At 49.1% G+C, this 23,189-nt stretch overlaps 1 protein-coding gene across 1 annotated transcript in view; it reads left to right on the top strand.

The window, feature by feature from the left end:
• LOC123406157 overlaps positions 1 to 23,189 on the top strand; it is a 49,431-nt gene that overhangs the window by 7,639 nt on the left and 18,603 nt on the right. The window contains exons 4-5 of the mRNA XM_045099634.1: positions 9,922 to 10,092; positions 10,169 to 10,378. Of these exons, the coding sequence (XP_044955569.1) occupies positions 9,922 to 10,092; positions 10,169 to 10,378 (381 nt within the window). The remainder of the gene's footprint in view (positions 1 to 9,921; positions 10,093 to 10,168; positions 10,379 to 23,189) is intronic.

Raw genomic sequence — 23,189 nt, 5'->3', positions numbered from 1 at the left:
TCACACCTGCATCCCACTGATGCGGTGGACAACTGTGTGTGTAAGCCATGTGAGTGGGGGCCACTTGTCAGGTGTGTGCCTATAAGTGCGGGTGTAGACAGAGGAGAGGCATGTGTGTTGTATTAGACTCTGAATCCTCACCTACCCCTCTCCGCTCCTCACCTACCCTTCTCTGTACCTCATCTCCTTCCTTCAATAAAGCAGACTCCAATCTCATCCCCTTGTATCGATCCTGTGGATCAGCGGGTCGTTACAAACTGGTAATCAGAGCCTTGTTTGATCCCGCTACCCAATTTCGTTTCCGGCTCGTCGATCTCATATCCTCTCGATTGGATCGTAACATCCACCGCTGCAGGTGCGGGCTCACTTCGGTGGCTGGTGCAAAATTGTTAGATAAAACGAGATAAACGAGACACGAGAGACACATATTTTTACGTGGAAACCCTTGCGGGAGAAAACCACGGACGCATGAAGGCGCAATCACTATGAGGGTAGAGAATTACAAGCACGAGACGACAGGCCATCTTTAGGTGCGACTACATGGAGTATATATGAGGGGCAATACATGAGAGTCCTTGGAGGACAAGTAAACGAGTTGTACTCGTACGCGTCGGTACCAACGCAAAGGCCCACACCGTTTGTACTACGTCTAATCCAATACGGTAGAATTTGGATCACAATTTAACAATCTCCACCTTGAGCCAAATTCCCTCCAGTAGTCGAAGAAAGTAAATAACTCCATCCAAATCAGCATAAACACCTTGTGCGTCAAAGTCCATAGGACTAGTGAGAAATACCAACTAAGCCTGAGCAAAGCTCAAACTTATTGGTAGGAACTGGCTTTGTCATCATATCAGCAGGGTTATCATGAGTACTTATCTTGCATACCTTCAAATCACCTTTAGCAACATCTCGATCATAGTGAAATCTGACATCAACGTGCTTTGTTCTCTCATGATACATTGGATTCTTTGTAAGATATATAGCACTTTGACTGTCAGAAAATATGGTAGGGCAAGATGAATCTCCACAAAGCTCAGTGTACTAACCTCTCAACCAGATAGCTTCTTTGCATGCCTCAGAAATAGTCATATACTCGGCATCAGTAGTGGAGCAAGCCACAATAGACTGCAACGTTGCTCTCCAACTCACAGCACAACCACCAATGGTGAAAACATAACCTGTGAGCGATCTTCTCTTATCCAAATCACCAGCAAAATCAGAATCAACAAAACCAACAAGTCCATCTCCAGTATTCCCAAACTGTAAATAAGCATTAGAAGTACCTTGCAAGTATCTGAAAATAATCCATTGAACTGCTTTCCAATGCTCTTTTCCAGGATTAGCCATGTATCTACTAACAAGACTCGGTGCATAAGATAAATCCGGACGAGAACAAACCATGGCATACATAAGTGAATCAACTTTACTCGAATAGGGAACTCTAGACATGTACTCAATATCTGCATCTGACTCAGGACATAAGGCTGATGATAATTTGAAGTGTGCAGCTAACGGAGTACTTACCGGCTTAGCATTATGCATATTAAAACGACGAAGAACTTTATCAATATATCCCTTCTGACTGAGATATAATTTTCCAGACGGTCTATCTCTGGATATTTCCATGCCAAGTATTTTCTTTGCGGCACCCAAATCCTTCATCTCAAATTCATTATTCAATTGCTTCTGTAGTTCATCAATCTCTAACATGCTCTTTGCAGCAATTAACATATCATCAACATAAAGGAGCAAATAAATAGCTGAACCATTGACATTTTTCAAATAAACACAACTATCATAATTAGACCGATTGAAACCTTGAGAGAGCATAAAGGTGTCAAATCTCTTGTACCACTGTCGAGGGGATTGCTTCAATCCATAAAGAGATTTCTTTAATTTACAGACAAGCTTTTCTTTTCCAGGAATAACAAAACCTTCAGGTTGTTCCATACAAATATCCTCTTCTAATTCTCCATGTAAGAATGCAGTTTTATCATCCAATTGTTCAAGCTCAAAATCATTCATGACAACAATACTAAGTAAAGTGCGAATAGAGCTATGCTTCACAACAGGAGAAAAGACTTCGTTATAGTCAATACCTGGAATTTGGCTATAACCTTTAGCAACCAACCTTGCTTTATATCTTGTCTCATCATTAGGAGAAACACCTTCCTTTATTTTGAACGGTTAATGAGATAACAAGCAGTGGAAGCGGCCTCAGCCCAAAACCGCCTATGCAAACCTGCATTGGACAACATGCAACGGGCTCTGGAAATAATGGTCCTGTTTATACGCTCAGCAACACCGTTTTGTTGAGGAGTATAAGGAACGGTGTGGTGTCTGACAATGCCTTCAGACTTGCAATAATTCCCAAATTGCTTAGAACAGAATTCCATACCATTATCAGTGCGAAGTATTTTTACCTTCTTTTCAGTTTGTCTCTCAATCATAATCTTCACTCCTTAAAAGCCGAGAAAGCTTGCCATTTATGCTTTAAGAAATAAGGCCCAACCTTTCTCGAATAATCATCAATAATAGTCAACATGTAACTAGCACCACCTAGTGACTTTTTGCGAGATGGTCCCCATAAATCAGAATGCGCATAATCAAGAATACCTTCAGTTATATGAGTGGAAGTGTTGAACTTCACCCTCCTGTGCTTGCCGAAGATACCATGCTCACAAAATTTCAGTTTACCAGTTTGATATCTTTTAAGAAGACCTCTCTTATTTAACTCTGCCAAACCAAGTTCACTCATATGTCCAAGACGCATATGCCAAAGGTTAGAAGCATCACAATCAGAATTTCTTTGAAATAACCGGAGTAGCGTTACCTGCAACGGTAGAACCTCGAAGGTAATAAAGACCATTGGTCGAACTTAAGTCACCTTTCATCACAATGAGAGAACCTTTGGTGACCTTCAAAACACTATCTCCACCTGAATACTTGTACCCCTTTGCATCAAGGGCACTCACAGAGATAAGATTTCTCTTCATCTTCGGAATATACCGAACATCTGTCAAAGTTTTGATTGTGCCATCAAACATCTTGATTCGAATGGAACCTATGCCTTCAATCTTGCATGGTGAATTATTAAAACCCAAAACGGGACCACCAGCAGTAGTAGAATCAAAAGTAGTAAACCAATCTCTATGAGGGCACACATATGAAAAGTACACGCACTGTCAAGTACCCACTCATCATTGGTCTCAGCACATCCAGCAATAACAACAAGAGCATCATCGGAACTTCCATCACGAGCAACATTAGCAGAATTTTCACCTTGTTTGTTACCTTTCGGTTTATAGGTGCCGTTCCTCTTTTCCTTGTTCTGCAACTTGAAACATTCTGAGATGTCATGTCCGTCTCTCTTGCAATACCTGCAAGACTGCTTCTTGTCTCTGGATTGCGACCAACCCCTCTGTCCGTTCTTACTTTTGCCACGGTTTCCACTATGTGAGTTCTTCTCCTTTGTCCTGCCACGAACAGATAATCCCTCGGCTTGGGATGAACTTGAACCATCATGAGGCACCATTAATTTCATCTTCTCCTTAGAGTTCAAAGCTTCATAAACTACATTAAGCGTGAGAGTGTCACGGCTATATAATATGGTGTCTCGAAAATTGGTATAAGAACTTGGCAGTGAACAAAGTAACATTAAAGCAGTATCTTCCTCATCATACTTAACCTCCATTGCAGCTATATCGGATATGATCTCTTTAAATTCTGAAATGTGATTCAAAACATTACCTCCCTCGGGTAACCTGTGCATGAATAGTTTTTGCTTCAGATGCATCTTGCTGGTGAGATCTTTTGTCATGCAAATCCCTTCCAGCTTTAACCATAGAGTGGCGACAGTTTTCTCGCTCAAAACTTCCTGCAAAATATTATTATGCAAATGGAGTTGAATTTGTGACAAAGCCTTACGGTCCCTTCTTTTCTCCCCGTCTGTCCAATCCTCAATTCTATTCTTTCCAAAACTATCCAGTGCATCATCATAGTCGGCCTGCGCCAACAACGCCCGCATCTTGACTTGCATAGGGTAAACCTTGTGTCACGGTCCAGCAGCGGAATATCGTACTTCATGGATGCCATGAGTAGATAAATCTGTGTACACAAAGTAGTACAAGCCGGTAGAAAAAAATCTTGACAGAATTAATATGCGGATCAAAGAATTAGTGGAAAAATAGCACCTGGTAGTATTGGGCAGTGGATGTAGCAATTGGAGAAAAAAGAAACAAATCTGAAATAGTAGCCTTCACGTGAGAGAGAGAGATCAGATCTCAGATTCCTGTGCACAAGTAGTACCATCGATGGATTTGCTCTTCACGTGGTCAAATTTGATGGATGAGACGCGGTGGCTTCACGTGAGTAGCAGTGGCTTCACGTGGTCTGGACGAGGCGGCGATGGAACCGAGCCCTCGAGGCGCGAGGCGCTCCTGGCGAGCGAAAACCCGGATCGGGTCGAGGAACAACGGCTCGGCGACGTAGGAACAACGGCTGCAGATATCTGCAGCGATGCGCAACGATTTATTAATCCCTGTCGTACTCGGCTTCTCGCAGCAACGACGCAGCAACAGAGGAAAAAACGATTTGGCTTCGGATCAGATTGCCAGATTGCGTCGGCGGCGGCGCACAACACGCCGAACCCTAGCTCTCGTCTCGGACGAATCTCGTATCTGTAGAACCTCAACTCTGTATACCACTTGTTAGATAAAACGAGATAAACGAGACACGAGAGACACAAGGGGCAATACATGAGAGTCCTTGGAGGACAAGTAAACGAGTTGTACTCGTACGCGTCGGTACCAACGCAAAGGCCCACACCGTTTGTACTACGTCTAGTCCAATATGGTAGAATTTGGATCACAATTTAACAAAAATCCCCAACGGGGTTGATCCGATTTGGAGCGAGGCGACGGTGCCCCCTCCAAACCATCAGCCCAGACCCGCCACATACTCACCACCATGTCCGAAACCTCAGGGGAAATCAAGTCGCTGCTCGAATCGCTGCTCAAGCGGGTGGAGGCAGGTCAGCTCGCCGCCGACAAGCACGTGGAGGCCCAACTCGCCTTCAACGAGCAGGTCTCCAGCGATCTGTCCCATCTGCGGAAGCAGGTGGATCTCAAGCAGTCCGACGTCGACGAGGCGTGCTAGCACCGCGACCAGTCCAAATCGACCGCCCTGTCGTCTCCGCACCACCAGCCGCAGGCATCCACCGCTCCTCCACCAGAGCAGCTGTTCGTGCGCCTAGCCAACGCTGGGCCACTCCTCATCGGGATGCGCCCGACTGCGTCACTCTTCGGGGCGGTGAAGCCGCGTGCCCAGTAAGGAGCCTACCAGGAGGAGCACCGGGGCACGTAGACGGTCATGTCGCCCAAGCACGACTTCCCCAAGTTCGACGCCTTACCTATGGATCGATCGGTGCGAGACCTACTTCGAGCCGTACCGCGTGCCGCCGCACAACCGGGTGACCACGTCGTCATTCTACATCGAGGTCCACGTGACGCATTGGCTGCAGGCATTTTGTCAAGCACATCGCGCGCTCAACTGGCCGGAGTTCTGCACCGCAATCAAGGAGGAGTTTGGCCCGGACGAGTTTGAGCTGGAGATGCACAAGCAGCCGCAGCTGCGCCAGACCGGCACAGTGGCTGATTATTGCGTGGAATTCGAGGGCGACATGTACCACCTACTAGCGCTGGATGCTTCGTTGAGCCTAATTTTTTTGTCACCCAGTTTTTGCTCGGCCTTCGCAATGATCTGCGCGCGGCGGTGCGCTTAAAGGCGCCGTCCAGCATCACGCGCGCCTCGGTGCTCGCCAGGGTTCAAGAGGAGGAGATGGACATACCTCGACCGCGCCCAAGACCACACCCTACCGGCCGGCCACCTCCACCGCCAGCACCCCTTCCAGCGCGCATGCAGGGCGCCCTCGCCCAACTGCGGCGAACGAGGAGTACAGTCGCGAGCGGCAACTACGCGATCATCGGCGTGCGCATGGCCTTTGTTTCAAGTGCGGCGACCGGTACTCTCGGGAGCACCGTTGCAAGCAACCTACACAACTGCTTACCATCCATGTGCGGGACCACGGCGAGGTCCTCACCGACGACGCGATACATGCCTTGGAACCGTTGGATGAACCTCCTCCAGCCGCATCGGACCAAGAATGCTGCGTGCTCTCAACGCACACAGTGTCCGGGGGTGACGCGCCGCGCACAATCCGTCTTTGCGCGTTTGTCGGCAACCAAGTCATGCTGCTGCTAGTGGATTCAGGCAGCACACAGCTTCACCTCGGCGTCCTTCGCGCAACGGATTGCAGACAAACCAACTCAGATGCCGCCGGTCGAGGTCCGGGTGGCAAACGGTGAACGCCTTGTCTGCCACAAGCTCGTTCCCGACGTCCAATCGTGGTTACAAGGGCACACATTCACCACCAACATGCGCCTGCTCGAGCTCGGCGCCTACACGGAGTTCTAAGCATGGACTGGCTGGAACAATTCAGCCCCATGATCTGCCACTGGCTCAACAAGACCCTAACGTTCGACCACCTGGGCGAAACAGTGACACTGCAAGGAGTTCAATAAAAGGAAGTGAACGCGCTCGAGCTGTTGGAGCCTGACCAATTCAACAAATGGCATGCGGGGAATGAAATTTGATACATGGCATTGATTGACAGACAACCACGCCAAGCGGAGCCACCTGACAAGCTTCCAACAACCATCAAACGAGTCCTCGAGGAGTACAACGATGTGTTCAAAGAACCCAAGACACTTCCCCCGCACCGGCAGTATGATCACGCGATCACCCTGGTCGAGGGCGCACAACCAGCAAACACAAGGCCGTATCACTACTCACTGTTGCAGAAAGACGAAATCAAGTGCCAAGTGCAAGAGATGCTCGAATCATGAGTGATTGAGCATAGTATGAGTCCCTTCGTGGCTCCGGTCCTCTTGGTAAAGAAGAAAGATGGCTCATGGCGATTCTGCGTCGACTATTGCCGCCTCAATGACCTCACCATGAAGAACCGCTTCCCCCTGCCCATCGTGGACGAGTTACTCGACGAGCTAGCCGGCTCGAAGTACTTCTCCAAGCTTGACTTACGCGTCGGCTACCATCAGTTTCGTATACGCGCAGACGACGAAGAAAAACAGCCTTCAAGAGGCACCACAGACACTTCCAATTCCGTGTCATGCCATTCGGCCTAACAAATGCGCCGGCCACATTCCAGTGCTTGATGAATCAGATTTTCTACAAGCACGTCCGTCACTTCGTCATCATCTTCCTCGGCGACATTTTGGTCTTCAGCGAGACATTGGAAGAACAAGAAGAGCACCTGCGTGCAGTCTTCGAGCTGCTCAGTCAGCATCAGCTTTACGCCAAGCTCTCCAAGTGCTCCTTCGCCACAGAAAGTATTGACTACCTGGGGCATGTCATCCCCTCCATTGCAACCGAGCTGCGCGGCTTCCTTGGCCTCATAGGCTATTATCGCAAATTCATGGTGCGATACAGCATCATCGCCAAACCATTAACCGCGCTCGTGGCAAAAAAGGGGTTCGAGTGGAATGATCAAGCACAAGCCGCCTTCGAGCTCCTCAAGCACGCCATGGACAGCGCACCAGTCCTCTCGCTGCATGACTTTGACAAGCCCTTCAACATCGAGACCGACGCTTACGACACGGGCATTGGAGCCGGGCTCGTGCAAGATGGCCATCAAGTGGCCTACTTCAGCAAGGCACTCGGGGTTCGCAACCAGAAGCTGTCCGCTTATGAGAAGGAATTCCTCGGAGTGATGATGGCCGTAGACAAATGGCGTGCTTATCTGCAGCGTGGACAGTTCACCATTGTCACGGATCACAAAAGTTTGTGCAACCTGGGGGATCAGCAATTGGAGACAGATCTACAGCGTAAGGCCATGTCAAAGCTGGTGGGACTCCAGTTCAAGTTCCAGTATCGCCGCGGCGTCGACAATGGGGAAGCCGATGCTCTGTTGCGCGTGGACGCGGTGTTGGACCTGAGTGCTCTTTCCCTGTGCCAACCTGCCTGGGTGCAGGAGGTGGCCAATTATTATGCCATGGATGCCGATGCACAGGAGTTGCTGTCTCGCCTCGCCATCCACAGCCCCGACGACGTTGGATTCGAGCTACACAAGGGCCTCATCCGCAAGCAGAACCGGCTTTGGATTGGAAACAATGCAACTCTTCGTACTAAGCTCATCATCACCCTCCATGACAACGCCGTCGGCGGACATTCAGGTACCACGGCAACTTACCAACGCCTCAAAAAGCTATTTCTGTGGACAGGTATGAAAGGGGACGTCGACGCCTACGTCAAGCAATGCGCCATCTGCCAACACGCCAAACACGAGCTTCGTCGACCAGCGGGCTTGCTCACGCCCCTGCCAGTGCCAGCAGCACCCTGGCAAGACAGCACCCTGGCAAGACCTGACGATGGACTTCGTGGAGGGCTTGCCCAAGTCCGAAGGATACGACTCTATCATGGTCGTCGTCGACTGCCTCACCAAGTTCGCGCATTTCATCCCCTGCGACACCCATTCAATGCCGCAGGTGGCGCGCGCATTTTGGGATAATATTGTGAAGCTCCATGGCATTCCCAAGTCCATTGTCTCCGACCGCGATCGCGTCTTCACGACCGCGCTCTGGCGCGAGCTGTTCACCAAGGCCGGCACCAAGCTCCTCTACTCGACAACCTACCATCTGCAGACGGACGGGCAGAGTGAGCGCGTCAATCAATGTCTGGAGATGTACCTACGCTGCTCCATCCACGACACACCTCAACGCTGGCGTCATTGGCTCCCAACGGCGGAATTCTGGTACAATTCGTCCTTCCATTCCGCCATCAACTGTACTCCATTCAAGGCCCTCTACGCCGTCGAGCCAAACCTCGGGGCCATGGCTCTCTGGGACGACACGACGGCGCCAACCCTCGACACCGAGCACTGGGATTGGGGCGCGAACACTATGCGCCTACGGGAGCAGAATTCAACGCGCCTAGGGCCGTTTCAAGAAGCAGGCGGATCGCCATCGCACAGAGCGCAGCTTCCAGGTGGGCGACTCCGTGCTCCTCAAGCTGCAGCCCTACGCGCAGTCCTCCGTCGTCAACCGGCCGTGCGCCAAGCTCGCCTACAAGTTCTATGGACTATTCAAGATTCAAGACAAGATCGACGCCCTCGCCTACAAGCTCGAGCTACCTTCGGACAGCCGCATCCACAACGTCTTCCATGTCTCTCTAGTAAAGCCGTTCACGCCCAACTACGCTCTTGTCTTTGCCGAGCTACCGCACCCTCCGGATTTGGCGACTGGCGACATCGAGCCCATGGAGATCCTGGAGCGACGCATGGTCAAGCGGGGCAACAACGCCATCGTGCAACTACGGATCCGCTGGTCTTCATCCTCAAGCACCACCTGGGAGGACTATGACACACTTCGACGTCGCTTTCCTTCGGCAATCATCTGGCAGGACCAAGACACGGACGAACAAGGGGATCCTGCAGCAATTGTCGAGCTTGAAGAACCTGGAAAGGAGGCTTTCTCTGAAGAAGAGGGGAGTGTCACACCTGCATCCCATTGACGCGGTGGACAGCTCCGTGTGTGTAAGCCATGTGAGTGGGGGCCACTTGTCAGGTGTGTGTCTATAAGTGTGGGTGTAGACAGAGGAGAGGCATGTGTGTTGTATTAGACTCTGAATCCTCACCTACCCCTCTCTGCTCCTCACCTACCTTTCTCCGTACCTCATCTCCTTCCTTCAATAAAGCGGACTCCGATCTCATCCCCTTTCCCCCTTGTATCTGATCCTCTGGACCAGCGGGTCGTTACACACATGTGCCTGAATTTATATAATTTATATGTTGTAAGCATACGTCCAATAGTTTGGCTAATGGGAATGATATTAAAATCTCTGCAGATAGCAGGGGGAGGCTAGTTGCTGGTTCTTTCCAGGGGCATGCAGGTCATATCGATGGTAAACCTATTGATGCAAGATTCAAGCGCCCCACTGGTGTTGCTGTGGATGATACAGGAAATGTTTACATTGCTGATACAGCAAATTTGGCAATTCGGAAGATTGGCGAGTCAGGTAAGCTAATAGTTTAATAGTACAAGGTCATCCATTTGTTTTGCTTTAACAGTTGGTGGTTGAAATTTCCTTGTAGGAGTGACCACTATTGCTGGTGGAAAATCCAATATCCCAGGGTATACGGATGGTCCCAGTGAAGATGCAAAGTTCTCTACTGATTTTGATGTTGTATATGTGAAGAAAATGTGCTCTTTGTTGGTCATTGACCGTGGGAATGCTGCCCTTCGGAAAATCGTCCTTCCACAAGAGGACTGTACTTACCAGGATGCCACACTCCTATCTTCAGGTTCATTATCTTGTTTGCTCGTTTCTGTCTGTTATTCTGGTGTACACAGATGTTTTTCCTAGGAGAAGTTTCAATCCCATTTTGCAAGGTTATTGAGATTCTTCAAACCCTTTGTTGGAAAGATGGTTTCCTGGACTGGGACTGGACATGTGAATATAACTGGAACATTTTTAATAGGAAAGGGATGCCCCTTGTTTTAAGGACAGGATTTGATCATGTGAATCTTTTGTTATGTTGAGTGTTGCATTGATACTGTTTGGAGGGCCTGTGCTAGAATTTGGTTTGATCATATAGTTCCCAAGTATCAATACTGTTGAGTATATTAACAATTTTTTGATTAATTTAATCCACGAATATGTTATGAGCATGACATTAACAGAATTAACAACGTACTGATTACTATTAAGATAAGTACATACTACGCAAACAGTAGACAGATCTACACATAATGCCAGTACGGCTAACACAGAAACAGACAGGAGCGGGATAAACGTGGTATACCCTCCAGTCAGCCAGTTGGCCGTAGTAGTGGTGGCGGGAGCCTCCTCGGCGGCCTTCTTATCAGCTTCGAGCTTCTCGACGGAGAGACAGTCGGCTTCAGATGGCCGAGACATGATGACGAAGGCGACGTGGACGTAGTGGAAGCAGACGAACGGAAGAGAGCAGTCGCGTATGACCGCTCCCTAAAAACCTAATCACCCCTCTCCCGTACAGGTTCTGGAGAGACGGGGTTTTGAAGGCTTGCTCTTTCGTCAACCGTGCGGATGATCAACAACAACAACAACAACAACCAAGCCTTTCAGCCCCAAACAAGTTGGGGTAGGCTAGAGTTGAAACCCATAAGATCTCGAAACCAAGTCATGGCTCTGGAACGTGGATAGCTAACTTCCACGCACCCCTGTCCATGGCTAAGTCTTTGTCGATATTCCAAACCTTCAGGTCTCTCTTAACGGACTCCTCCCATGTCAAGTTTGGTCTACCACGACCCCTCTTAACATTCTCAGCACGCTTTATCCGTCCGCTATGCACCGGCGCTTTCGATGGCCTCCGTTGAATATGTCCAAACCATCTGAGACGATGCTGGACCAACTTCTCTTCAATCGGTGCTACCCCAAGTCTCTCTCGTATATCGTCATTCCGTACCCGATCCTTCCTTGTGTGGCCACATATCCATCTCAACATGCGCATCTCTGCTACACCTAACTGTTGGATATGTCGTCTCTTGGTTGGCCAACACTCCGCGCCATACAACATCGCAGGTCGGATAGCCGTCCTATAAAACCTGCCTTTTAGCTTTTGTGGCACTCTCTTGTCACAGAGTACGCCAGAAGCTTGGCGCCACTTCATCCACCCAGCCTTGATTCGGTGGCCCACGTCTTCATCGATATCTCCATCCTTCTGCAACATGGACCCCAAATATCGAAACGTGTCTCTCTCCGGTACCACCTGCCCACCAAGGCTAACCTCTCCATCCTCGTGCCTAGTAGCACTAAAACTGCACCTCATGTATTCAGTTTTAGTTCTACTAAGCCTAAAACCTTTCGATTCTAGAGTCCGCCTCCATAACTCTAACTTTCTATTAACCCCCGTTCGGCTATCATCGACTAGCACCACATCATCCGCAAAGAGCATACACATCCGCAAAGAGCATACACCATGGGATATCTCCTTGTATATCTCTTGTGACCTCATCCATCACCAAATCAAAAAGATAAGGGCTCAAAGCTGACCCTTGGTGTAGCCCTATTCTAATCGGAAAGTCATCGGTGTCACCATCACTTGTTCGAACACTTGTCACAACATTATCATACATATCCTTGATGAGGGTAATGTACTTTATTGGGACTTTGTGTTTCTCCAAGGCCCACCACATGACATTCCGAGGTATCTTATCATAGGCCTTCTCCAAATCAATGAACACCATATGAAGGTCCTTATTTTGCTCCCTGTATCTCTCCATCAGCTGTCGTACCAAGAAGATGGCTTCCATGGTAGACCTCCCAGGCATGAAACCAAATTGGTTTTTGGTCACGCTTGTTAACCTTCTTAAGCGGTGTTCAATGACTCTCTCCCATAGCTTCATAGTATGGCTCATCAACTTGATTCCGCGGTAATTAGTACAACTTTGAACATCCCCCTTGTTCTTAAAGATTGGTACTAAAATACTCCGCCTCCATTCTTCGGGCATCTTGTTTGACCGAAAAATGAGGTTGAAAAGCTTAGTTAGCCATACTATCGCTATGTCTCCAAGGCCTCTCCACACCTCGATGGGGATACCATCAGGACCCATCGCTTTGCCTACTTTCATCCTTTTTAACGCCTCCTTAACCTCACACTCCTGGATACGTCGCACAAAGCACACGTTGGTATCATCAAAGGAGTCGTCTAGCTCAATGGTAGAGCTATCAACCTCTCCATTGTAAAGGTTGTCAAAGTACTCCCGCCATCTACGCTTGATCGCCGCATCCTTCACAAGAAGCTGATCATCTCCGTCCTTGATGCATTTGACTTCGCCGACATCCCTCGTCTTCCTCTCCCTAATCTTGGCCATCTTATAGATGTCCTTTTCGCCTTCCTTAGTGTTTAAACGTTGGTAGAGGTCCTCATACGCCCGACCTCTCGCTTCACTCACCGCCCGCTTTGCTGCCTTCTTCGCCACCTTATACTTCTCCATGTTAGCTGCACTCCTGTCCAGATATAGGCATCTGAAACAGTCCTTCTTCTCCCTAATAACCTTCTGGACCTCATCGTTCCACCACCAGGTGTCCTTAGCTTCCCTTCTACTTCCCTTGGTCACCCCAAACTCCTCTACAGCGACCTTCCGCAAGAAGGTCGCCATACTCGTCCACATCAAGTTTGCATCGCCTCCTTCCTCCCAAGGGCCCTCCTTAATGACCCTCTCCCTGAAAGCCTGGGATGCCTCCCCCTTGAGCTTCCACCACTTCGTTCTAGCGACTTTGGCGCGCTTATCCCGTTGGACACGAATCCTAAAGCGGAAGTCAGCAACCACAAGCTTATGTTGAGGGACAACACTCTCTCCAGGTATCGCTTTACAATCAATGCAAGCGCGTCTGTCTTCTCTTCTAGAGAGGACAAAATCAATCTGGCTAGAGCGTAGACCACTACTGAACGTCACTAGATGGGATTCTCTCTTCCTAAAGAGGGTGTTAGCTACAACCATGTCGTAGGCTAGAGCGAAGCTCAGGACTTCTTCTCCTTCTTGGTTCCTGATGCCATAGCCAAAGCCCCCATGCACCCTTTCAAAACATGTGTTAGATGTACCCACATGGCCATTGAGGTCTCCTCCTATGAAGAGCTTCTCACCAATAGGTACCCTCCTAACCAAGTCCTCCAGGCCTTCCCAGAACTCCCTCTTGGTGCTCTCATCGTGGCCTACTTGCGGGGCATACGCGCTGATAACATTGAGGACTAAGTCCCCAACTACCAGCTTGACAAGGATCATCCGGTCCCCTTGCCTCTTAACGTCCACAACTCCATCCCTAAGGCTCTTGTTGACCAAGATGCCTACTCCATTCTTGTTTGAAGTTGTCCCCGTGTACCACAACTTGAAGCCGGTATCCTCCACCTCCTTCGCCTTTTGTCCCTTCCATTTGGTCTCTTGGACACATTGGACATCAACACGCCTCCTCACCGCCGTATCAACTAGCTCTCGTAACTTACCCGTCAGGGACCCTACGTTCCAGCTACCTAAGCGTATCCTCCTAGGCTCGGCTAACTTCCTTACCCTCCGCACTCGTCGAGTCAAATGTGAAGATCCTTGCTCATTTTTCACTACACCGGGGCGTCGGTGCAGCGCGCCACTAAGGATGCGGCGACCCGACCCTTGCTCACTTATCACCGTATCCAGATCAAGATACGGCGCGCCACCAAGGGGGTGACGGCCCGGCCCTTGCCCATTTGACACCACACCCGGGTTTCGATGTGGCGCGTCGCTAAGAGGGTTACGCCCCAACGAGTTTCCTTTGGGTTTCATCTCCATAAGAGTGGCTGGGTTTTTCACGTTGGCTCGCCACGCCTATCACAACCCTCCTCCTTTACCCGGGCTTGGGACCGGCTATGCTGAGACAACATAGGCAGAGTTAACCGTGCGGATGATCGCTCCCCAAAAACCTAACCGCCCCTCTCCCGTACAGGTTCTGGAGAGAGGGGGTTTGAAGGCCTGTTCTTCCGTCAACCGTGTACGCGGTGGACGGGATGGAGCAGATGTGATCTGTTCTCCTTGTTAGGAATAAGCAACTTGTATTCTCATGAGGCCATAGGCCGGTATATATACATGTACAGGTGGTGGACTATATGCAGGAAACCCCTTATATATTGGGATAAATACAAAAGGGTACATGACTTATATTATAACTCTAACACCCCCCCTCAAACTCATGGTGGATGAACAACACTGAGTTTGGAGAGATAAAAGCCATGTTGTGCTCTAGTCAGGGCCTTCGTCAGGAAATCCGTCAACTGTAACTCATAAGGCACATACTGAAGAGCAATAACCTGATCCTGCACACCAGCGCACACATAGAAAGTATCAACACCAATATGCTTGGTGAGCTCATGCTTCACAGGATCACGCGCAATGCTAATAGCACCTGTACTGTCAGATAAGAGCAGAGTCGGTGTAGTAACAGAAACACCAAAATCCTGAAGTAACCACCGTAACCAAGTCACCTCTGCCGTCAAAAGAGCCATCGCTCGCAACTCAGCCTTTGCACTCGAGCGGGAAACTGCAATCTGTTTCTTCGTCTTCCAGGCAATGAGAGAACCACTAAGAAAAACACAGTAAGCAGAAAGTGAACGGCGATCTGAAGGATCACTAGCCCACGTAGCATCCGAATAGGCCTGAAGCTGTAAAGAATTGGAACGAGGAAAGAATAGACGATGAGAGATCGTGCCCCGAAGATATCGGAGAACATGGAGGAGATGACTATAGTGAACCGATGTGGGGGCAGAAACAAACTGACTCAGAATATGAACCGGATAAGAGATATCCGGACGAGTGACAACTAGATAAACTAGACTGCTAAAAAGATGACGATAACGCGTCGGGTCAGGCAGGGGATCACCATCAGTAGCAGAGAGGTGAACATTGAGCTCCATAGGAGTCTCAACAATGCGCTCATCAGTAAGAGCAGCACGAGCAAGAAGATCCTGGATATACTTTTCCTGGGATATAAAAAAGCCATGAGAGGTAGAAGAGACTTCAATCCCAAAAAGTAGCGAAGAGGTCCAAGATCAGACATAAGGAACTGCTCATTAAGGCGGGCCTTGACAAAGGCAATATACTCGGGGTCATCCCCAGTGATGACAATGCCATCAACATAGAGAAGAGGAAGAGTCCGACCACGAGGAGAAAGGTGAATAAACAATGCTGGATCATGAACACTGGCTGAAAAACCAGCGGCAGTCACCACAGAGGCAAAACGCTCAAACCAGGCGCGGGGGGCTTGCTTAAGGCCATAGATAGAGTGACGAAGATGACATACCATGCCATCAGGAACAGAATACCCAGGTGGTGGCTGCATGTATACCTCCTCACGCAGCTCACCATTAAGAAAAGCATTCTTAACATCAAGCTGAGAGATAGACCAGTGGCGTGTAGAGGCCACAACAAGAAGTGTACGAACAGTGGTCATATGAGCCACAGGAGCAAAAGTCTCGTCATAATCACGACCATGCTCCTGCTGAAAACCATGAGCCACAAGACGAGCTTTGTGACGCTCAAGAGAACCATCGGAGCGAGTCTTAACTTTGTAGACCCACTTACAAGTGATGGGACGGACTCCGGGAGGAAGGGAAACAAGATCCCACGTACCAGTGCGTTCAAGAGCAACAATCTCCTGTGCCATCACAAACTGCCATTCAGGATGAACAACAGCCTGATGATAGGTAGTCGGCTCAAGAACAGCAGCACCAGCGGTGAAAAATCCAAAGCGATCAACAGGCGGACGAGGACGAGAACGCAAGCCATAAGTAGGCTGAGACGAGGATAACGACACATCCACAGAGGCATCCATAGAACGTGAACGACGAGAGTAACACTGAGGACAAGATGGAACAATGGAAGGAGGAAACGTCAAGGTAGAATCGGGGAGTGGCGACGAAGAAGTCACCGGAGATGAAGGTGTAGAATCTGGTGACATGCTAGGCGAGGAGACCGTGGAAGATGGTGGCGACAAATCGATTGGAGGTGGAGAAGCAGAGGGAGCGGAATGAATAGGCAAAGGCTCGACGGGTGTGATAGCTGTGTCAGGAAAAGTGAGGAAAGAGATATCCTCCATTGAAAAGGTCGAGGAAGATGGGCGTGGGTAGAAGGGACGAGACTCATCAAAAGTCACATCCCGAGAGATATGCATCTGATGACCGATAGGATCCCAACAACGATAGCCCTTATGCTCATCACTATAGCCTAAGAAGACACACTCAACAGACTGAGCGGTCAGTTTGGTGCGTTCGCGGGGGGCAAGAACATAGCAAACACAACCAAACAAGCGAAGCATCGAATAATCGGGAGAACGATCAAAAAGACGCTCGAAAGGAACACCACCCTGTAGAGCAGCGGAAGGCTGGAGATTGATGAGATAGGTGGAGGTGGAGACGGCCTCGGCCCAAAAATGAGGCGGGAGAGAGGCAGCAATCATCAATGCACGAGTCGTCTCAAGAAGATGATGATGCTTGCGCTTAGCCACGCCATTCCGAGCGTGAGCACCAGGACAAGAGAATTGAGAGAGAGTCCCTTGCTCAGCAAGAACACCACACAACATCTTAGAGATATACTCGCCAGTGGAGTCATCACGAAACACACGAATGGGAGAAGAGAACTGAGTATGAACCATGGCAGCAAAACGCTTATAAATGGACAACACCTCACTACGATAAGTCATGAAATAAAGCCATGTGTAACGAGAGAAGTCATCTATGAAAATAATATAGTATTTATGCCCCCCTTTCGAAGCGAAGGGAGCCGGACCGCATACATCGGAATGAACTAAATCAAAAAGACGCTTAGACACTGACTCACTATGTGGATATGGCAACTGAATCTGCTTGCCAAGACGACAACCCTGACACTCTAAAGAGGCATCTCCTGAGACAGACCCCAGAAGACCTCGACGAACTAACGACGACAAACGAGAACCACACAGATGACCAAGTCGATGATGCCACTGCTGGAAGGAACCAGTAGCCGAGGCGACCAAAGCGGAAGAACTGGCGATAGAGTGGGCAGCGGAAGGAACATGAAGCCAGTCCAACTCCCAAAGACCCTCAGAATCACGGCGGCGAGGACCAGCCCCAACCAGTGTGTGCATGCGACGGTCCTGGACAGAACAAGAGTCAAGGTCAAGGATGACACGACAACCAGAATCAGCAAGTTGACCAGCGGAAAACAGATTCATGGTAAGTCGAGGACATGAGCAACATCTGGAACAGAATAAGGAGTGGTAAGATTGCCTCTAATAACGACATAAAGGGGAGTAGCATCAGCGGTGAGGACATGAACAGGAGAATCAAGCGATCAAAGAGAGGACAGAGTGGAAGAATTAGAAGACATATGAAAAGAAGCTCCAGAGTCCAGAACCCATGGGGATGTACCTGCCTGTGTAGAAGGTGGTTGCTCAGTGCGGGAAGCCTCAGTCACAGAACCAGCAGTACCCGTCGAGGAAGAACCCGCATTGTTGGACTTAATATGACCATCATTGTTGCAGTAGCCACAATGTGGACGGGGGCGACCTGAGCCTCCAGAAGGTGTGGGCAAGAGCGGCGGAGCACTCGAGCGGGAAGGGGTCGGTGCAGCAAGTGTCTTAGAAGTAGCCCGAGCAGCGAGCACCGAGGGAACCTCCAACAAACCAGCACTACGTAAGCGAGTCTCCTCATCACAATCTCAGAAAGCGCCTCCATGAGAGAGATACGGCCACGAGCAAACAACTGAGCACGCCGGGGCTCAAACTCCTTCGGAGCCGAGACAGGAACTCGTAGACGCGATGAAACTCCAAATCGGCCTCGACAGCCTGGCAACAGGGGCAAGTACGACAACCAGCATTGCGGAGAGAATCAAGCTGGCGCCAGATAGCAGAACTCTGTGCATAGAAGTCATCAACAGTAGAGTCACCCTGCTGAAGAGCATGCTCCTGACGGACCATAGAGAGGTATAAGGCATCACCTGAGGGCTCATAGCGCTGACGAAGGCGAGTCCACATCTCAAACACAGTAGGAAGGCCCAGAAACTCAGAGGCAAACTGAGGCAGAACGCTAGCAGTGAGAACAGCTACAGCACGAGCATCATCATCAAGCCACTGGGTGTAAGCAGACAGAGCACCATGATACGTCTGAAGAGCCTCCTCATAAGCCAAAACCTTCTCATCATAAGCACGGATAGCGGCCTCATCAACAAGCTTAGCCGCATCCGCAGGAAGAGCCGGTGGGGTCGGCGGAGTGGGAGCCACGGGAGGAACCGGACATGGCGGACAACAGACCTCGCCAGAAAGAAAACCCCATAGGCGGATGCCACGCATGTGAACACGCATGAAGCCAATGAACTCGGTGTAGTTAGTGCCATCAAAGATCACCGGACAACGAGGAACAACAACGTAGCCGGATGCAGCAGACATTTTTTTAGCAGAGAACCAGCTGTAGCAAGCCGAGCCGGATCCAATCGAGATCAGGACGGGATCGGGGCGGCTGCTGGCGGGCGCTGCAACTGGAGGACGAGAGCAGCGCTTTCGGGCGCTGCAACTGGATCGGGATCGGGACGGGATTGGGGCGGCGGCTGGCGGGCGCTGCAATTGGCGGATCCGAGCCGGATCGCGATCGGGACGAGATCGCCTCGATCCGGCGGCCGGGGCAGGGCCCTGTCGATCTGCGATGAGAGAGCAAGAGCACATCCTGTCAGGTGCCGTGAAATCGATTCTGGAGCGACGCGGCGACCTTGAACCCTGTTGAACTCGATCTGGCGAAACCGGGAGAAGCAGAACCGGGCGAAGCCTCCAGGTGAACTCGATCTGTCGAGAGTGGAGCGACGCGGCTGGAACTCTTGCACGAGCGAGACAAGGCGAGCGGGACGAGGGCCGGTACCAGAGGTGGGGAAGATTAGATCCGGAAGAGCACGAGTTGCGCGTGCAAAAAGAACCTAGGCTCTAATACCATGTTAGGAATAAGCAACTTGTATTCCCTTGAGCCATAGGCCGGTATATATACATGTACAAGTGGTGGACTATATGCAGGAAACCCCTTATATATTGGGATAAATACAAAAGGGTACATGACTTATATTATAACTCTAACACTCGTGACGGCTAGGGTTGGTTGACGCCTCACATATATATGCGCGCCCGGGTGAAGAGACGTGGGTTGGACCCACGCCCGAGTCGGCAACAACCCTTGATTTGTCGTCTCAGATCGTGGCTCTTCTGTTCGGGACTCCTCGTTCCTGACCGGCAAAAATAAGTGCATAGGTATGAGCTCGGTTCAGGTCATTCCCACGGTGCGTCGTGACGAGGCGTGGCATGGCGGGGCGGGCGGCGATGGGGGAGTGCGCGAGGACCACTTCTCTTCTCAAGCTCCAATAGCATGTGGAAGAGAACCTCTTATAACGAGGTCCAACTCCTCCACTAGCGGGGTGGGACTAAACTTCCCACCATCCCCTTGTCATGACACCTACATCGACCCTTAGAGATTTTTCTGAAATTGTTGGATGGGCCTAAAGCCCACCCCATATTTCAAAAATCCCCCACCAGACCTCAAGGGCCCATCATGTGCTTTGTTCCAATCGTTGTTTCGATATACCAACATTTCAATGAAGACCTGGTAAGGTTGAACTTCACCTAGAGCAAGTAGCTACACCTTCACAACTGAACAATGGACTATGCCTTGAATTATCAATTTGGCGTAAAGAAGTTTCACCACATGTCTTACTAATACTAGGCTACCGAAGGCAGACCCCTCGGGTGGAGCATATTAGTCACTCGTGGCCTGTTCATGAGCTTGCTAGAAATCACCCCAATCTCATAGACTGTGGCCAGCAGTCGGGCTCATATAGGTGTGTTCGTATGTAGGATAGCATCTTGCTTATATAAGTGTTGTAACACATTAAGACAATAGTCATCCTACCATACAACATCCGGGAGTATTGCATCTCCAATGGAGTGGGTTCGTAAAGTTACTCTCCTTAGTTCACCATTGGCTTGTTTTTCCTAGGTCCTACTTCACGGGATCTTCGATATGTTTTTCCCGGGTCCTACTTCACGGGATCTTCGATATTGCTTATATAAGCTTTGGAACACATTAAGACAGTAGTCATCCTACCATACAACATGCGGGAGTATTGCATCTCCCAACGGAGTGGGTTAGTGAAGTTACTCTCTTTAGTTCACCACTGGCTTGTTTTTACCCGGTCCTACTTCATGGGATCTCCGATATGTTTTTCCGAGGTCCTACTTCACGGGATCTCCGATATCTTATATAAGCTTTGGAACACATTCATACAATAGTCATCCTACCGTACAACATTCGGGAGTATTGCATCTCCAACGGAGTGGGTTAGTAAAGTTACTCTCCTTAGTTCACCACTGGCTTGTTTTTCGCAGGTCCTACTTCACGGGATCTCCGATCACATAGGTTGGGTTACCACCATGGCAACTCATGTGGGTCTCATACCCATCTCCCTCGATGCATTATCTATCACAACACGTGATAGCCCTTTAGTAAGGGATCTGCCAGATTCTAAACCGTTTGGATATAATCCACCGCTATCACTTCGGAGTTTTTTAAACGTCTGACAAATTTCAATCTCATTCTTATATGTTGTTGGACTTCATGTTGTCCTTTGAACTCTTTACTTTGACAATAGTTGTCTAATTATCACAATTCATGAGGATAGCCGGAACCGGCTTTTCGACCACTGGCAAGTCCATCAAAAGATCTCGAGGCCATTCTACTTCGACACCAGACGTGTCTAATGCTGTTAATTTTGCTTTCATTGTCGATCTTGTTAAGATCGTTTTCTTGAAAGACTTTCAGGCAACACCACCACCTCCAAGAGTAAAAATATACCAACTTGTGGCCTTCATCTCATCAACATCAAAGATCCAATTAGCATCACTATACCTTTCAAGTACCGACGGTTATCCGATATAGTGAAGTCCATAGTTCGTAGTACCTTTCGGATAGCGCATAATTCTTTGAACAACATGCCAATGTACATCATCCAGATTGGCACCGACTCAGTTTGCTCAGAACAAACGCGATATCAGGCCTCGTTGCGCAAGCTAGATACATGAGTGAACCAATAATTTGAGAGTATCCTAGTTGATCTTTAGCCATGCCTTTGAACTTCTGAATCAACACACTAGGATCATATAGTGTTTGAGAAATTTTGTAGTCCGAATATCCAAAACGACCCAAAATCTTCTCAACATAATGGGATTGCAGAAGTGGAATCCCACCCTCATGATCTCTCAATAGCTTGATGTTCAAGATAACATCTGTCACCCCAAGGCCCTTCATCTCAAAGTTCCGAGATAAAAATGACTTCACCTCCTCAATCACTTTGAGGTTGGTTCCAAATATCATTATGTTATCAACATAGAAGCACAATATAACTCCTTCGCCCCTACCATGACGATAGTATACACATTTGTCAGCTTCATTAACAACGAAGTCAACATATGTCAAGGTTGTATTAAACTTCTCATGCCATTGCTTAGGTGCTTGTATCAGGCCATATAAAGATTTCAATAACTTACACACCTTTCCTTCCTGACCATCTATTACAAAGTCATCTGACTGTTGCATATAGATTTCCTCGTCTATTTCTCCGTTCAGGAAAACAGTCTTAACATCATGCGAGGCTGTCAACGAGAGTAATACTCGAATGGTGGCCAGTTTCGCCACTGGTGAATAAGTATCAAAGAAATCTTCTTCTTTCTAGGCATAACCCTTGGCCACAAGCCTAGCCTTGTATTTTTCAATTGTAACCAGCAAGAGCCTCAAGTATGGAGTGGTAGACGTCAAGAAACGTGGGGACCAGATTATCCTGGTCAAGCTGGTAGTTGGGGACTTAGTTCTCAATGTTATCAGTGCGTATGCCCCGCAAGTAGGCCACAATGAGAACACCAAGAGGGAGTTCTGGGAAGGCTTGGAGGACATGGTTAGGAGTGTACCGATTGGCGAGAGGCTCTTCATAGGAGGAGACCTCAATGGCCACGTGGGCACATCTAACACAAGTTTTGAAGGGGGTGCATGGGGGATTTGGCTATGACATCAGGAATCAAGAAGGAGAAGACGTCTTAGGCTTTGCGCTAGCCTACAACATGATCATAGCTAACACCCTCTTTAAGAAGAGAGAATCACATCTAGTGACTTACAGTAGTGGGCAACACTCTAGCCAAATTGATTTCATCCTCTCGGGAAGAGAAGACAAGCGTGCATGCCTAGACTGTAAGGTGATACCTGGAGAGAGTGTTGTCCCTCAGCATAAGCTTGTGGTTGCTGACTTCCGCTTTCGGATTCGTGTCCAGCGGGACAAGCATGCCAAAGTCGCTAGAACGAAGTGGTGGAAGCTCAAGGAGGAGGTAGCTCAGACGTTTAAGGAGAGGGTCATTAAGGAGGGCCCTTGGGAGGAAGGAGGTGATGCAGACAACATGTGGATGAAGATGGGGACTTGCATTCGTAAGGTGGACTCAAAGGAGTTTGGAGTATCCAAGGGAAGTAGAAGAGAAGCTAAAGATACCTGGTGGTGGAACGATGATGTCCAAAAGGCAATTAAGGAGAAGAAAGATTGTTTCAGACGTCTATA

Source organism: Hordeum vulgare, chromosome 6H, assembly GCF_904849725.1.
Source record: "Hordeum vulgare subsp. vulgare chromosome 6H, MorexV3_pseudomolecules_assembly, whole genome shotgun sequence".
Classification (NCBI taxonomy): domain Eukaryota; kingdom Viridiplantae; phylum Streptophyta; class Magnoliopsida; order Poales; family Poaceae; genus Hordeum; species Hordeum vulgare.
The sequence above is the reverse complement of the archived record's forward strand: the minus strand, read 5'-3'. Positions and strand labels throughout refer to the sequence as shown.